This window comes from Crassostrea angulata, chromosome 1 (assembly GCF_025612915.1).
Source record: "Crassostrea angulata isolate pt1a10 chromosome 1, ASM2561291v2, whole genome shotgun sequence".
NCBI classification, from domain to species: domain Eukaryota; kingdom Metazoa; phylum Mollusca; class Bivalvia; order Ostreida; family Ostreidae; genus Magallana; species Magallana angulata.
In genome coordinates this window covers 55,987,448-56,004,709 of record NC_069111.1, presented here as the reverse complement: position 1 = coordinate 56,004,709, position 17,262 = coordinate 55,987,448, and the positions used below count along the sequence as shown (strand labels likewise).

General features: G+C 36.0%; 1 protein-coding gene across 3 annotated transcripts in view; it reads left to right on the top strand.

The window, feature by feature from the left end:
• Positions 1 to 12,965, top strand: part of LOC128185488 (macrophage mannose receptor 1-like) — a 30,744-nt gene extending 17,779 nt beyond the window's left edge. The window contains exons 28-41 of one of the 3 annotated variants that reach the window (XM_052855074.1): positions 35 to 244; positions 568 to 734; positions 1,079 to 1,149; positions 3,664 to 3,770; positions 4,041 to 4,184; positions 5,045 to 5,161; positions 5,558 to 5,736; positions 7,438 to 7,537; positions 8,603 to 8,850; positions 9,155 to 9,326; positions 10,390 to 10,671; positions 11,065 to 11,241; positions 11,838 to 12,047; positions 12,280 to 12,965. In XM_052855074.1, the coding sequence (XP_052711034.1) occupies positions 35 to 244; positions 568 to 734; positions 1,079 to 1,149; positions 3,664 to 3,770; positions 4,041 to 4,184; positions 5,045 to 5,161; positions 5,558 to 5,736; positions 7,438 to 7,537; positions 8,603 to 8,850; positions 9,155 to 9,326; positions 10,390 to 10,671; positions 11,065 to 11,241; positions 11,838 to 12,047; positions 12,280 to 12,512 (2,417 nt within the window). In that variant the 3' untranslated portion in view covers positions 12,513 to 12,965. Of the gene's footprint in view, positions 1 to 34; positions 245 to 567; positions 735 to 1,078; positions 1,150 to 3,663; positions 3,771 to 4,040; positions 4,185 to 5,044; positions 5,162 to 5,557; positions 5,737 to 6,365; positions 6,466 to 7,437; positions 7,538 to 8,602; positions 8,851 to 9,154; positions 9,327 to 10,389; positions 10,672 to 11,064; positions 11,242 to 11,837; positions 12,048 to 12,279 lie in introns of those variants that run through there. The other 2 variants (XM_052855081.1, XM_052855085.1) reach the window with 2 other exon arrangements.
• Positions 12,966 to 17,262: the final 4,297 nt, after the last annotated feature.

Genomic DNA, 17,262 nt, shown 5'->3' with positions numbered 1-17,262 from the left:
ATTATGATGATTTAAGTGTTTGTGGTTCCCGTAGGACACCGATGGACGGACTCCAGTCCCACTGACTACACCAACTGGAACCGTGGCGAGCCGAACGATGCGGGGGGGATAGAAGACTGTGTCTCCATGATCAGCAACGGCAAGTGGAACGACATCAACTGCTTCTTCAGCAAACCTTTCATCTGTAAAGTCCAGAGAGGGGTCCCTCTGTCCACAACACCTGTGATTCCCACCGCTTCCTCCTGTAAGTTATGTCATTGAACTTAAGTACAAAACAAAATATTTGCTTTGCATAAACCAAATTAATTATTTGTGAGTATTTTTTGTTGTTGAATTGATCAGCTAACATCTGTGGTTGGCTCGATCCTCTACAAATACTGGTAGTTCTGTTACTACTCTTACATCGGTTCTCTAATTAAACCTCTCTAAACCTTCTCTAAACTTTTCCCGATTTTGTTTTATTGGTCATCTACAGCATGAGGTAATGGTTGATCTCTCTATAACTAGTTCTGTTACCTCTGTGACATCGGCTCTCTAAACTTTACTTGATATTTTACTATTGGTCAGCTAATGCCTGCGGTACAGGATGGGTCCTCTATAACCAGTTCTGTTACTACCTCGGTAATGGCTCTTCCCTGATGACATGGTTTGATGCACGGTCCACATGTAACCAGATGGGGGCAGAACTGGCCAGCGTACACAGTCGGGACGAGGATAACTTCCTAGTGGGACAGGTCAGTCAGGCTCCTAACCTTATCATCTAACTTTACAAATTACATTCTGTAAACCAACTGTTATTCAAGTGCAAGAAATTTTCACGAGGTCTGCGAGGACATCGTTGTCGCGAATATTTCTTGCCGCGAAACATCCATTTTGTTGTTATAACAAGACTGATCTGGAGAAGGCTTGGTCGCAAAACATTAGTCATCGTGAACTAGTTTATCTGAAGAAAATCACGAAATAAAGTTGTCGTTAATAAAAGTTGGTTTATAGTATATCGTAAACTTATACAATCTTCTCTGTTTCTAAATACCCAGTTTATATCAAACTGACTGAATTTTTCTTTTAACATGCACAGTACACAAGACAGAAGGGGAGGACCGATTTCTGGATAGGACTAAACGACATTGAGTACAACAACAAGTTTGTGTAAGTGAATCTTCAATTACATTGAGTACAGCAACAAGTTTGTATAAGTCAATCTTCAACAACATTGAGTACAGCAACAAGTTTGTGAAAGTCAATCTTCAACAACATTGAGTACAACAACAAGTTTGTGTGAGTCAATCTTCAACAACATTGAGTACAGCAACAAGTTTGTGTAAGTCAATCTTCAACAACATTGAGTACAGCAACAAGTTTGTGCAAGTCAATCTTTAACGACATTGAGTACAACAACAAGTTTGTGTAAGTCAATCTTCAACAACATTGAGTACAGCAACAAGTTTGTGTAAGTCAATCTTCAACAACATTGAGTACAACAACAAGTTTGTGTAAGTCAATCTTCAACGACATTGAGTACAGCAACAAGTTTGTGTAAGTCAATCTTCAACAACATGTTTGTGTTAGTCAATCTTCAACAACATTGAGTACAGCAACAAGTTTGTGTAAGTCAATCTTCAACGACATTGAGTACAGCAACAAGTTTGTGTAAGTCAATCTTCAACAACATGTTTGTGTAAGTCAATCTTCAACGACATTGAGTACAGCAACAAGTTTGTGTAAGTCAATCTTCAACAACATGTTTGTGTAAGTCAATCTTCAACAACATTGAGTACAACAACATGTTTGTGTAAGTCAGTCTTAAACAACATTGAGTACAGCAACAAGTTTGTGTAAGTCAATCTTCAACAACATTGGGTTCAGCAACAAGTTTGTGCAAGTCAATCTTTAACGACATTAAGTACAACAACAAGTTTGTGTAAGTCAATCTTCAACAACATTGAGTACAGCAACAAGTTTGTGTAAGTCAATCTTCAACAACATTGAGTACAACAACAAGTTTGTGTAAGTCAATCTTCAACGACATTGAGTACAGCAACAAGTTTGTGTAAGTCAATCTTCAACAACATGTTTGTGTTAGTCAATCTTCAACAACATTGAGTACAGCAACAAGTTTGTGTAAGTCAATCTTCAACGACATTGAGTACAGCAACAAGTTTGTGTAAGTCAATCTTCAACAACATGTTTGTGTAAGTCAATCTTCAACGACATTGAGTACAGCAACAAGTTTGTGTAAGTCAATCTTCAACAACATGTTTGTGTAAGTCAATCTTCAACAACATTGAGTACAACAACATGTTTGTGTAAGTCAATCTTAAACAACATTGAGTACAACAACAAGTTTGTGTAAGTCAATCTTCAACGACATTGAGTACAACCACAAGTTTGTGTAAGTCAATCTTCAACAACATTGAGTACAAACACAAGTTTGTGTAAGTAAATCATTCTTCAACTACATTGATTACAACAACAAGTTTGTGTAATTCAATCTTCAACGACATTGAGTATACTTCAGTTACAAGTTTGTGTAAGTCAATCTTCAATAACATTGAGTAAAACCACAAGTTTGTGTAAGTCAATATTCAATGACAATAAGTACACTTCAGTTACAAGTTTGTGTAAGTCAATATTCATCAACATTGTGTACAACAACAAGTTTGTGTAAGTCAATCTACAACTACATTGTGTACAACAACAAGTTTGTGTAAGTCAATCTACAACGACATTGAGTACAACAACAAATCTCTATAAGTCAATATTCAACAACATTAAGTACAGCAACAAGTTTGTGTAAGTCAATCTTAAACAACATTGAGTACAACAACAAGTTTGTGTAAGTCAATTTGCAACGACATTAAGTGCAGGAACAAGTTTGTGTAAGTCAATCTTCAACAACATTGAGTAAACAACAAATTTGTGTACTTCGATCAATCTTCAATGACAGTGAGTACAGCAACAAGTCTGTGTAAATCAATCTTCAACTACATTGAGTTCAGTCTTTAATGACATTGAATAAAGCAACAAGTCTGTGAAAGTCAATCATCAATGACATTGAGTACAGTCTTCAATAATATTGAGTACTGCAACGAGTCTGTGTAAGTCAATTTTTAACGACATTGAGGACAGTCTTCAATGACATTGAGTACTGCAACAAGTCTGAGAAAGTCAATCGTCAATGACATTGAGTAGAGTCTTCAATAATATTAAGTACAGCAACAAGTCTGTGTAAGTCGATCAACAGGACTATCTCAGATAGACATCCCCGTCAGCAATGGTTTAAGGGATTTTGATGGTCATTAAATTAGCTATCACAACTACTTAAAGAATTTTAGATATGATTTTTAAAGCTGTAAATTCTATTTAGTAGTAGCTTTGAAATTTGAATATTTTTCTATAACATAAGGCTCTTCTGCTAAAGGAGATTAATTGATATTTTTGTTTAAAAAATGACCACAATCATCCAGCCTTAATGTTAACATCAAACAGGTTTAATTAACTGTAAATATGAAAAGTTGTTCCTCACATCAAGGAGCAATGCTTTTAAAAGCAGTAAAAAGTATCTTCAAAATTATTTCATTGAAATGACCTTTTATATTTTTGTTACTATAATTATTGTAAGCAATTAAAGGCCTAATTTTGTGAAAACTTGATTTTTTACAGATGGACTGACGGTAGTGTCCTGGATTTTATTAGCTGGGGAACCAACGAACCGAATGACGCTTTTGCGGGAGAGAACTGTGTCACCATGCCATACTGGTCTGCAGGAAGTAGGCCATCTTGTTACTATATTTAGCTAACCTGTCCAGATATACTAACATCAGCATTCTAGTATTTTGTATGCTTACATCATTCATTTGTCAATGCTTATTTCCACGAAGAAGTAAAAATGATCATTTTTAAAGGAACCAGATCAGGTATTGTTTTTTATATGGAACAGGGTCACGGCATATGGGCAGAACAAATTTTTTTTTTTAAATGTGAGTTCGTAAATCTATATGTATGATTGTGTCACTGATCTTTGATTCCTTTTCTCTCAGATTGGAACGATGATAACTGTAACATGCGTAAAAACTTCATCTGTAAGCGACCATTGTCAGGAAGTACAAAGCCGATCAACCAAGGAACCACAAAGTTCATTCCAGCTGGCTGTCCCAACCGGAACTTTAAACCCGTACCATACAGTAGGTATCCCAACCCGAACTTTAAACCCGTCCCATACAGTAGGTATCCCAACCCGAACTTTAAACCCATACCATATAGTAAGTATCCCAACCAGAACTTTAAACCCATACCATATAGTAAGTATCCCAACCCGAACTTTAAACCCGTCCCATACAGTAGGTATCCCAACCGGAACTTTAAACCCGTCCCATAGAGTAAGTATCCCAACCCGAACTTTAAACCCATACCATATAGTAAGTATCCCAGCCAGAAGTTTAAACCCATACCATACAGTAAGTATCCCAGCCAGAAGTTTAAACCCATACCATACAGTAAGTATCTCAACTGGAACTTTAAACCCGTACCATACAATAATTATCTCAACTGGAACTTTAAACCCGTACCATACAGTAAGTATCCCACCGGAACTTTAAACCCGTACCATACAATAAGTATCTCAACTGGAGCTTTAAACCCGTACCATACAATAAATATCTCAACCGGAGCTTTAAACCCGTACCATACCATAAGTATCCCAACCAGAACTTTAAACCCGGACCAAGCAGTACGTCAATTATTTCTATGCCTGACTCACTGATCAGTTCAGGAGTTGTGAATTACTTGCTTGCAAAACTGAATATGAGTGTGTTTTAAAATCTTTAAAACATGTTTTATTTTTTTTTATAGTAAAATAATGTAAGAGTAACTACATTTTACTTATTACATGTAATAATTTTTTTTGATAACAAAATGATGTAATTCAATGTACCTTTAATGTGATGTAATTTCAGTGTATTTTCAAAGTGATGCAATTTCAATATACTTTGCCTCTTGAATATTAGAATCATTATTACCTCAATGTGTTTTATTTTTATACCAGCGAATCGGTGTTACTTCATTGTCCACAGTAAAGTCAATTGGACATCGGCAGCCAGTGCCTGTAAAACAGCCTACCCCGGGGCCTCCCTAGCAACCATCAGTAACATCCACGAGCAGGGTATGTTGTCTCCAGGGAAACGTTAACACCCATCAAAATTTTGCTTTTTCTCAATTAATAATAAATTTTTAATTAAAGCATATGTCTCAAATATTTTTCTAGCATTCTGAGCATTTTCTTTTTTTTTTTTTTACTTATTATTAAGTATCAAAAGATCAGTATCCCCATACATGTACCTATATAATAGTAGCTACCAACAAAAATTTTTGACTCTGCATCTTGAGGTTTGGTTTCTCAATGTAAATGTAAATTTCTGCCAGTACCAGAAACTTGTTGAAAAATAATTTCAAAGACTGTTTTAACTTTAAGGAAAATTAATGAAAGTATGATGGAACCAAATAGCTTAAATCAGTGGGCCTGACAGCACAAATAATATGCAATCCTCCCTGATTTCAGAGTTTCTGACATCCATGCTGATTAATGAGGACCCGAAACTGACACTCTGGATCGGACTCAATGACCAGCGACAATCACGGAGGTTTACATGGGCAGACAACTCTCCCCTTACATACACCAACTGGTTCCAAGGGGAACCAAACAACTCTCCTGATGGCTCCCACATGCGCTATAACTCCGTAAGTGTGAATGATTTGTCTTTTCCATTTAGAACATTCTCCTAAGTGGTTTGATTTAATCTTGTTAAAATTTGGGTATTACTGTGGATTTAAGAAGTGCTTGTATGTTAATATTGATCCTACTATGCTTATTCAGAGACTGACATTTTTAAAGATTGTGCCTCACTGTTCAGTATGTGATCTGTAATATTAGTATAGCAATTAAAATTTTGATACTGGTAACAACAAGTGTTGAAGTCTCTGTCCCGTCCAGAGCTTAGTGACTTTGTATACAGGTGCCCCACAGAGCAGTAATTCAGTGGTTAAAATTGAACATGTTATTCAAATTTTTAGCATCTTAATTAATTACTATAAACAGTCTGCTAAATCTTGTACATAAATAAATGACCTGCATAGCCATATATATAGATACATACAGAAAAGGGCTAGATCAGATCTCTGCAAAGTTGTTGAAAACTCTCTCTCTCTCTCTCTCTCTCTCTCTCTGGTCTAGCTGTGTGCATTATGGGTAATTAGAGCACCAGGATGGATGGTTTTGATATCGGATCACCTGATGGAGAATAATCCCTGCATTATTTCAGTCATACATATACGTTAGATGACATTTCTGTGTTATGCTCTGTTGATAGGAAGATTGCGTCGAGCTTTATATAGATTCTGACAGGGCGGGGCGATGGAATGATGCTGTCTGTGGCCAGGAGAGAGGCTATGTGTGTCAGCAACACCGGCGTAAGTCATGTGTCTCTTCCCATAATGCACCACCACTCTTGCGTACCTGGAGGATAAAAGCAAAGAATTCCCCAACCCTCCTGTTTTCTTAAGTTTCAGATGCTGAATAAAGGAATTAAACCCTGAATCTCCACATTCATGCAGCCAGCCGCCCAGAATATTATTTCTCTCTTTTACAGATTGAGGACTGTCCTTGTTGTAATTACTGCTCTTCCTTCCTTTTGTCTTTTTATATGTTTGCCACATACATGTATTTCTGTAAATGGACTTTTAATCTGGGCAAAAACATCTATACAATAGTCAGAGTATTGCCAAGAATTATTTGTTGGACTTGTGTGGATTTGTTTAAATAAGATTTTTAAACTGGTAATGCAGTACAAAAGCAATAATGTATGTACTGATATATATATATATATATATGTGGCTAACAAAGCTGAACACCGCTCGTAAATAGGCACCGTGACACATGTACCTGGTATATTAACCCTTGGATTTCGTTACACCCGATTGCACATCTGAAACTCGTGGCCAACGTGAAGTGTTCCTTTTGTTGTCTTGAATTTTTCTGCATTTTTAAATTCTTATTTTATGTTTATATTGTGTTAGTAAATAATGCATTGACCAGTTTCTTTAATGTTAGTACTCTCCTGGTTTGAAAAAAGTGCGTAAAACTACTTGATAATTTCATCGCGACCGAGTAACACAGCGATACAAGATGTACGTCCACACAGAGACCCCTACAGTGAAATACTTTGAACTGTTAAGAGGTCTGCAGCTTAGAAAGGGGTTGTAGGGAGAGCGGTACTGAAAGAGAAATATGGCGGACAGTGCCTATTTACGAGCGGTGTTCAGCTTTAACTCAATTATATACTCTAGTGTACCTTGGTGTAGGGTTCTTTATGTCATGTATTCCAGTAGTCAATGTCTGTCTGTCTGTCTGTGGTATGTCTGTACTCCAATCTGTTTATACAGGAGCGTTGTGTCGAAATGTACGCCTCCAGGAATGGGGCCGGCCAGTGGAATGACAAGCAGTGCGGTGCTCTACGTAACTTTGTTTGTCAACAGCATCGAAGTAAGCCGCACCAAGTCATGGCCTCTGGCAATCCGATGCTTGTCTCCCTCCTGCTTAAAATCTGTAGTGCTTCTCATCATCTCATTGATAAAAATAAAACAAATATACATACCATGATACATGTGTATATTGACAATGAATTTTGCAATTGCATTTAATAATTTATGAATAAATTTAAAAGGCATACCAGTATATTAATTGGTCCATTTTTCCCAAATGGAAAATAAAGGAAAATTGATATGAAATACATGACAATTTATATCATTCTATTATATATGTAGCCATTTTATGTAACTATATACATAGTGTAACTGGCTGTTTGTCTATTTGTCTTTCTTCCTCTCTTTGTCTATTATAATGGTTTTCTTTTGCATAGTTTTTAAACTAGGAAACCTTAAAGTTTAATTCATTTATTAAAAGTTTTTCAAGATTTGTCATTTCATTGTCATTGAAGCAGGCAACACACTCTGCAAGAATCTCAAAAGCATCATCATTGGGGCACTTTTCAATGAGACATTGTAATTTGTAAATAAAGATTTTTTTGATAATTTAAAGAAACTTAGATTACAGGTAACTACTGGCCCCGCCGTCACCAAAATTTTTAAATCCCTCAGCTCAGTCCTCAACTCAAAACCTTAAAGGAAAAGTGCATGAATTTGAGGTAAAAACTCAGACTTGAGGCTGAGTAATGACTTGAGGAAAGTTGGTGACGGCGGGGCCTGGTCGACTATCTCTCTTACACACCTGTTTTTCCCAGACACAAATGTAGTACATGTATTTTCAGTTCATAGGAGAAGTGAATCGACTTCATATTTGTAAATTTACCTAGGAGTCTCCTCTTTGCATAAATGTTTCCTTTAAAGAATAAAATACAGAAATATTAGGTGTGAAGGCCATGTTTTTGATTCTTGTTTTAAATTACCACGATTAAAAAATTTAAACAGATGATGTACGTGATCTTGATTATTGAAACAATAAAGAAATACATGTAGTATATTGTATAGAAATATGATAGTAAAAAATGTAACCAGGTTTTCACATATCTGTGTCACTAAATGATTACAGAGGCTGGTGCACCTCTCACCTCCAATGAAGGCGCATGTCCGGATGGATATATAGCATATGGGCCAAGTTGTTACCGCTATTTTCCACCGAATGCCGCGGCACCATCGTGGTCGACAGCTCAGCAAGTGTGTAAGGATAACAGCGCTCAGCTGGTGGAGATTAGCAGCGTGTACGAGGACGGGTTTGTGCAGGCTTTGGTGGCGGACTCGGCTCCTAACGGCTACTGGATCGGACTCGCCGACACCACTGTATGTAATACTCCAGCAGCTGTCAAGTCTGTTACTTTTTCATATTCAGGACGTTTTACTCATTTTTAGGGATACCTTTCAAATTTGACCAGTATGAACATTAAAAGACCAACCTAAACTAAAATATCCTGCATGTGTTACAATGTATTCCATGATTATATTCTTTGAGTATGTCAGCTCACACGACATAGGTTTTTAATTTTCATATAATTTTTGATTGGATAAGAATAAGGTAATACAGGATAATGTTTTACACTGTTTCTTACACTTCTTATGCAGAACCTGTATAATTTATGATATTTAGTCCTCTGGAACATATACCTGGAGCCAAGCTGGTTGGTCTGTGACCTACACTAACTGGGGGGCAGGAGAGCCTACCAAGGGGACGGGTGAAGGGTGTGTGGCCATCACCAACAACCAATGGAACGATACGCTATGTAACCAACAGCTCGGATTTGTCTGTCAGATCAATCATAGTAAGAGTTGGGTCCCCTGTTAGATCAACGACAGTAAGAGTTGTCTTCCCTGTAAGATCAATAAAAGTAAGAGTTGTCTTCCCTGTCAGATCAATCATAGTAAGAGTTGTGTCCCCTGTTAAATGAATCATAGTAAGAGTTGTCTCCCCTGTTAAATCAATTAAAGGAAGAGTTGTCTTCCCTGTTAGATCAATTAAAGTAAGAGTTGTGTCCCCTGTTAAATGAATTACAGTAAGCGTTGTCTTCCCTGTTAGATCAATTACAGCAAGAGTTGTCTTCCCTGTTAGATCAATTAAAGTAAGAGTTGTGTCTCCTGTTAAATGAATTACAGTAAGAGTTGTCTACCCTGTTAGATCAATTACAGTAAGAGTTGTGTCCCCTGTTAGATCAATTACAATGAGTTATCACCCATGTTAGAAATATATGAGGGTTGATCCAGAAGCAATGTCACAGATGCTATATAATAATGGTAAAATGACATAAAGTGATAAAATTTTGTGATTTGAGATATCCAACTATTTCAATTTAGATCAAAAAATTTTAATGCATAATAAGAATTACTTCTGGAGATAATATATTTTATAGAGCGTGAGATAAGGATAGTTGTTGCACGTTAGTGATGTCAATTTTGGGCCCTTGGCATTCTGGTAGACTGTAATTTAGTCCTTAATTAATTTAGTGTTGATGCATCATTTTAAACAATACAACGTCCATGAGAAGTGCGGTGCATTAAGTGAGACGTAACTTCTGGATCAACCCTTGTACCAGTATATTACTTTACGAGTTATCTCCCTTTTAGATATTGTCCCCCATATTCAAATTATACAAAGAATATGTATAAGCCATACAGCTATCAATATCTATTCAATGTTTTGATTTTAATGTACAGCCAAGAAGATATTAGAAAAATACTGTTTGAGGACAGGTTTTGTGTATCAGAACAGTGTATATCTATAATCTGGAAGTCTTAGATGCATTTAACAAATTCAATGAGCCATTCATGTGAAGTGCAACATTGAAAGTGTGATATACATGTATACCTGTCAATTTTTCAATATTTCAGACACGCCCCCTCCAACCCCTCTCCCGTCCTTGGTGAGCTGTGATGGATCCGCCCCTATAGGTATAGGACTCAGCTGTTACTATATATCGGGCCTGGACACAAAGACGTGGCCAGAAGCCAGCTATGTGTGTGAAAAGAAGGGAATGGAGCTGGCAAGCTTCCACTCAATGGCAGAAATGAACGTCATCATCCAAAAATTCCAGAACTATCAACCTCAGCCAGGAGAGCAGGCACCAAGGTTCCCGGAAAACATCTGGATCGGAATGACTAAAGGGTTCTCAGGTAAAGAACAAGAATATCCTGCAAAGTCCAGTATAAAGTGTACATAATTAGGTCGTCAGCCCAAATACACATTAACTGTCTAATTGTTTTGTATAGCTAAATTTTTTTCAACTGTTACTTTTGTTAAATTCTGCTGTATCATATGCCCGTACACAAAAAATTAAATTGCAAAAAATGACTGTATATCAGATTATGAAAAAAATACCCTCAAAATTAAATGTACTTATTTTGGAATCATAAGGCAAACAAAATTCACATCTGCAAGGAAAAACCTGTCACACATTAATTAGGTTCAGTTTGGATAAGCTTATAAGCTTATCAATTTTAATGATGAGTCGAGCACACTTCCTTTCATATATCCCAAGGAGAGAATTTTTATGTTTGTTTTATTAGATGGATTTTCTTGGCGTGACGGCTCTCCTGTGAACTTCCTGAACTGGAACAAAGGGGAACCGTCGGACGCGATGAGCTCCTCCCAGGAAGAGTGCGTGGAGATGTACACTGACAGCGGCAAGTGGAACGACGTCACATGCTTCACGAAGCGCCGATACGTCTGCAAGAAAACTGCTCGTATGTATCGCACAATGAAAGAACCGCTCATATGTGTAACACAAAGAAAGAACTGTTCATATATATTGCACACAGAGAACTGCTCATATGTATTGCACAAAGAGAGAACTGCTTGTAGGTATAGCACAAAGAGATATATAACTTCTTGTATGTGTCGCAAAAAGAAAGAATGCTCGTATGGAATAAGGAAAAATCTTCATTAATAAATGCATGTAATATATGTCTTTCAATTCATATTTAAACTCTGTAGATTGGTTCAAACCAAGTCTTTCAATTCCTGACTGTAAAGAATCAGATCAATCAATTAATACACATGCATCTGTATGCAAATCAGTAAGAATAGATTATTCAAGTAAATTTTAAAGCATGGATGACTTATAATTAGTCAAGGATAAGGATTAGTAATTAGGGATTGGGTATAAACACATTGATATATATTTATTTAACACAATGTATTTGTACATCATTAAATATTTAGATATTTAGTATCATCCTCACGTGACGGTCCAAGCTTTAATTTTCTTTTTATATTGATTCGTACAAGAATCCATTAAAGACAGTAATAATGAATGACATTAAACTCATCTTTATTTCAGAGAAGAGTACTACTCCGTTCGTCATCACATCAGGACTGCCCAATTCAGGATTACCTACAACACCTTTCATTGTGAACCCTCCCCCACTTGGAACCACCCCTGTCCCCACTGGTCGTGCCACCCCCAGTAAACAGACACTACCTGTCATCACTCAGCCCCAGGGCACAGGTTATGGCAACCCAGTAGCTCAACGGCAAGCTCCATCCTCAAGTAAGTACCCATGCACCTGTACAGTTAAATAGCTCCAGGAATTTTCTCATTGTTTTAATCCAGGAATATATTTTGGCCTTATTGTAATGAATGCAATGTGTTTAGATCCATAATACGTACAATAATACATTATCTTATGAGATTTTACATGGCAGACTTCAAGACATTTTATAATGGAAAAGCAGGTTTTTTTTATGCACACTATTTGAAGTCTGTTGGTCTGTTTTGACAGATAATGGGCTATCTACCGGAGGCCTGGTCGGAATACTGATTGCTGTCATTGTCATTCTGGCACTGTTTGCCTTTGGCGTCATATTCCTGAAACAACGACAGGCTCCCCCACCGAGTTCTGGGGCTGGAGGATTTGAGAACGCCATGTACTCTTCAGCAGAGGGCGCTGTTAACATTAAAAACAGTGGGAACGTGAATAGAGGGTATGGTGGGATGAACGAAGACGATGCCTGATGATTCTTAGAGAATCAGAGGCAGTGAGAGGGACAGTGGAAAATTTCCATAGAAACAATTATTTTCAGTGTTTATTCATGTCAAAATTCTTAATTCATGACAAAAACACTAAAGTTCATCCTATGAATTTTTCTGTGGAGTTGATTTTTCATACAGTGATTCAGACTGTACATTTGTTAACAGTACATAGAACTGCGACAGTTTTACCCTTTCTTTATTAACATGTTCACAAAGTACAATTGTTGGTGCAATAATTTGTCATTCATTATTTTTTTAATATGCATATTTACATTTCATTAGTTACAGTATATATATTAGACAGTTTGTGATATAATTTTTATGATATTGATCATCAATGTTTATATCGAGTCAGTATTCCTGTTTTATGTAAATACTTTTGTAAATAATAAAGATGTTTAATAGTGACAATTGGGTGTTGAATGTTTATCTAAAGTGGACACTTAAACAATAAAATGCTATTTGGGGGGATAATATGGTAGCAACATTGCAGAATCAAAGTACTGAAGTACTGACGGGAGTTGATTTTATCTATTGTTATTTATTTTAAAATCAACGATATGTTATTTTTGCTTGGCAAGTAAATTCCTATAAGTATTTGAATTACGCACATTTTTATAGTATGAATCCTACAGGAATTTCGTGAAAATCCAATATCATTCATGTTGTGTAATATTCAAAGAATTATTCCATCAAACTACGTATTAGTAATCGAAATAGTTATGAGAAATTGTATGGATCCAAGCAAAATTGAACTCTACTCTCGTTCAACCAGACTCTCAGCTGTATCCGTTAATCTCCGACAAGCAAGAGTGACTCTATGCTTGTCGGAGATTTACAGAGACAGCCGAGCGTCTGGTTGAACGAGACTATATTGAACTCTGGCGTAGGAATATATAAAATGTACGACTTCAAAAAATATCTAAATTGTCCGTACCATTTAAAATCTGACTATTTACAAGGTATCTATAAATGAGTTTCCTTGAAGAACAATGCTGAAGATCTCATTACATCGAAATTATTGATTAAAGCTAAATGTTGTCAGCGGTGTTGATTTGTGCTTAGGCCCAAACACTGTTTCACTTTCGGTTTGCCTGAGTAACTGCATAGGAGAGTTGACTCCCAAAAAATACATAACCGGTGTAATGAAGAATAATGACCCCCGTAGAATAATGACCGGGGGTCATTTTTCTACGAAGAGTAATGACCCCCCTAGCTGAAGAATAATTGGATTTTTCTGAAGAAAAAAGACCCAGGGGTTATTTTTCTTCATGTTAAACATGAAGAAAAATGACCCCCATAGAAAAATGACCCCCCCCCCCCCCCCCCCCGTAAATATGAATAGAAATTGGTTACCCCGTATCCAAGTTACTTAATTTTTCACTCTGTTCAACTGATTTTGAAGTTATAAACACCGAACTTGTAAATATATCGCTGTATATAGTTTTTCATATCCGTAGCAAGGACACGCAAAACATTCTGACATTGCCACAAATTGCATGATTGTTAACAGTTACGTTACTTCTCTCGTCGACATACGGCGGGAAATGACGCAAATTAAGAAAAATTCATACACAATGAGGATATGTGTGGTAATGAACGAACGATAATCATGAAAGAATAATTGTTGTAATGATATAAGCAATATTCATTGGTGAATGAATTGTCAATCGAAGAATGATACATCTATATATCTTTATGAAAAAAGACTAAGGGGCAGGTAACGTTGGAATATAAATACTTCTTATTTACATTTCTTGGGGAAAGTGATTTTTAAAAAAATCATTCTGCGTTAGTTTTGTTTTCTTCTACGTAATACTTGAACATCAATATTCTAAACATTTGTTGTAATGTTGTTTTGTGATCATGAATAGACTTTTTTCTTTTGGAGCAAATTTGTGAAGAGTATCTGACTATAGTAAATCTAAATAGATAATAAACACTGATCGATTATAATAAGAAAAAATTGTTTCTAAAAGCGTTGATAAGAGGTTTACATACGTTGCAGTTATGAGACCACATCTTTCAAAAAATAATGATTCAATGCTTAATTATACAATATAATATCATATGTTTCAATGTTATGATGTATTATTGCAATATGATATTGTTTCATATAATACTATATTGTATTATGTTTTATGATATTCTATTATTTGATCAAAAACAATTATAATGTATAACACAATACAATGTCATATCATACGTTACAATATCATATCTCACATTTTTTTTACGGTATTTTATGGTTTTATATGATATATATTGTAAGTATGATTAGATGCACTTTTAATTGTATATTATTGTATTGATTAACATATGGACATATGATTATCATACAATTTTTTAACAGATGATCAAAACAGAATCCACGAATATCCAAGATCATTAAGGATGGTTTTCAAATAATATAATAAAGGTGGTCTCATAAAGGTGATGCCTCATAAAGGTGATGCCTCGTCTCGGTGAGCTTTGTAATCTGTGATTACCTATGTTTTATAATTGCGGAGCTCTCCATCGTTTAAAGGGTTCCAAGGCATATTTTGGGATTTTTTAAAAATAAAATTAATAAAATTAAATTATCCAGAAGGATAGGGTCCGGACTCCCTCTCTTTTACTGCGTAAAATTATTAATATTGAATTTTCCGGTGGGGCGGGCCCCCTCTCCCCCTCTAGATCCATGCATGAGCAAGGAGTGTCGCATAATGAAATTAGAATGTTATTGTGTTTGGTCCACGGTAATCAGACGGCTGGTAAGTGACAGGAGTCTGGAAGTGCATATGTATACATTATGGCGGACATTACATTTTATGTGGAGTATATAATGATTAGGCATAGCCAGCACTGGTAAACATATATGTTACATGTTCATATTAAAATATTTATAAACATTTATAGTAAGCGCGATGGCCTAGCGCATGCGTACCAATAATAGCATGGATTAATCGGAAAAACTTGGCGAGTACGGTGCCTGTATTAAATTCTATGTAATCGACCGAGACTTACTGAATGCAATAAAAAAAGGCGAGTGCGAAAGTGCGAAGATGCGAAGGCCAGAGTGCAAAGTTGGGAAGAAGCGATAGTAGTATCGCTCCTTCGCCTTCGCACTTTATGCATCACATCTTCGCGCTTCGTCGTCGCATCTTCGCACTTTTGCTCCTTCGCCTTCGCACTATCGCCCTTGCAACTTAGGTCGAAGGGGCCCTATCGGAACACCATAGATATATGTAAATGTAATTGTTAAGATGACAACCATACCCCGATGCAACACCTCAATACCTTGTTATAACGGAAGGATTTTTATTTTCTAAGATATACCCCTTCTTTCACTTGAAGTTTATTTGAATATGAATTATAATTTCTGTTACTTTCTGTAAACTACAGCAGTAAAAATTACAATAGTGTAAAGACTATTTCACAAATAATAAAATAATATACTGAAAAACTTTAATCTACAATTAAGGGGGTCATTATTCTACAGGGGTCACTTTTCTTCATGTGGAGTGTGCTCATTTTTATAAAAATGACACTTATTCTTCAGGCAAAGGGGTCATTTTTCTACGTAGAATAATGACCGGGGGGTCATTTTTCTGCGTAGAATAATGACTGGGGGGGGGGGGGTCATTATTCTACGTAGAAAAATGACCCCCGGTCATTATTCTACGGGGGTCATTATTCTTCATTACACCGGTGCAACCGCAAACTCACTGCAACGTTATTTTAATGCTTCTCATTGATCCTATGTTTTAAACACCTAACAAAGGGAAATTAGAATTAATTCTTCATTCCTGATCTTTTGTTTACGTTTCAAGATGTCAACATTAGCATATTCTCTCCATTCTTGATTTTTTTTAAGAAAAAAAAGTCGGGTCATTCTAACCGAAAGTCAAATTTCTGTGAAATGCCTTCTACAGTGATTCTGTGTACATATTTAAGAACTATTGACATTAGTTGTTTGATATTTAGTCACTTTGTCTGAATTCCAGCTAAACAATTAGTGAAAAAGACGATAAACTAAAGTTCCTTATCCCTTACCATCGCATATTTTTTGTTAAAGCAATTGGGTGGCCTTAAAAGGTCTTTTCCCGAAATGTTCATCAATTTCATATTTGATGTATATTCGTTGCGCCGCCTTGACGTCAAATGCTTGGTAAATATATCTGTATCATATCCGTATTTCAACTCAAACTGTAGTGAAACTTTGACAAATCAAAATTTAGTCATGATAAATAGTAAAATGAATATAAATAATTTGATTTCTTTTATTATAAATTGTAAGTTTGCGGGCGCATAGATAGACGATGTTTTAGTTTTCTTATTCTCCGAGTTTATGCTTGCACCGGGTACCCCGACTACCGATTTGTTTATTTATCATTGTTAACAAAATATTAAACATTACTTTCTTTAATTATTTGTTAAGGTCTCTTCAATGTTCATGCCAATTTTCACCATAATTCGTCACTTAGAAAGGATTATTTCTGTGTTGTCTCAATTATTTCCGAACAACCCTCATACATGTAGATGCAACATCTAATCATACACATACAAGCATCAGTTTTTTAAGGATACACCTCGCTGGGAATAATCATAAGACACTTAAAATCAAGTAATTCTTCAGCACTGTGATATAATGATGTAACAACCTTAAGCCCTATGTTTTTGTGTAATGTTGTTCCTCATGGCTGCACTTCAAAAATGACTGTTGTATCAAAAAGCTTCAAAAGAGTTTTTT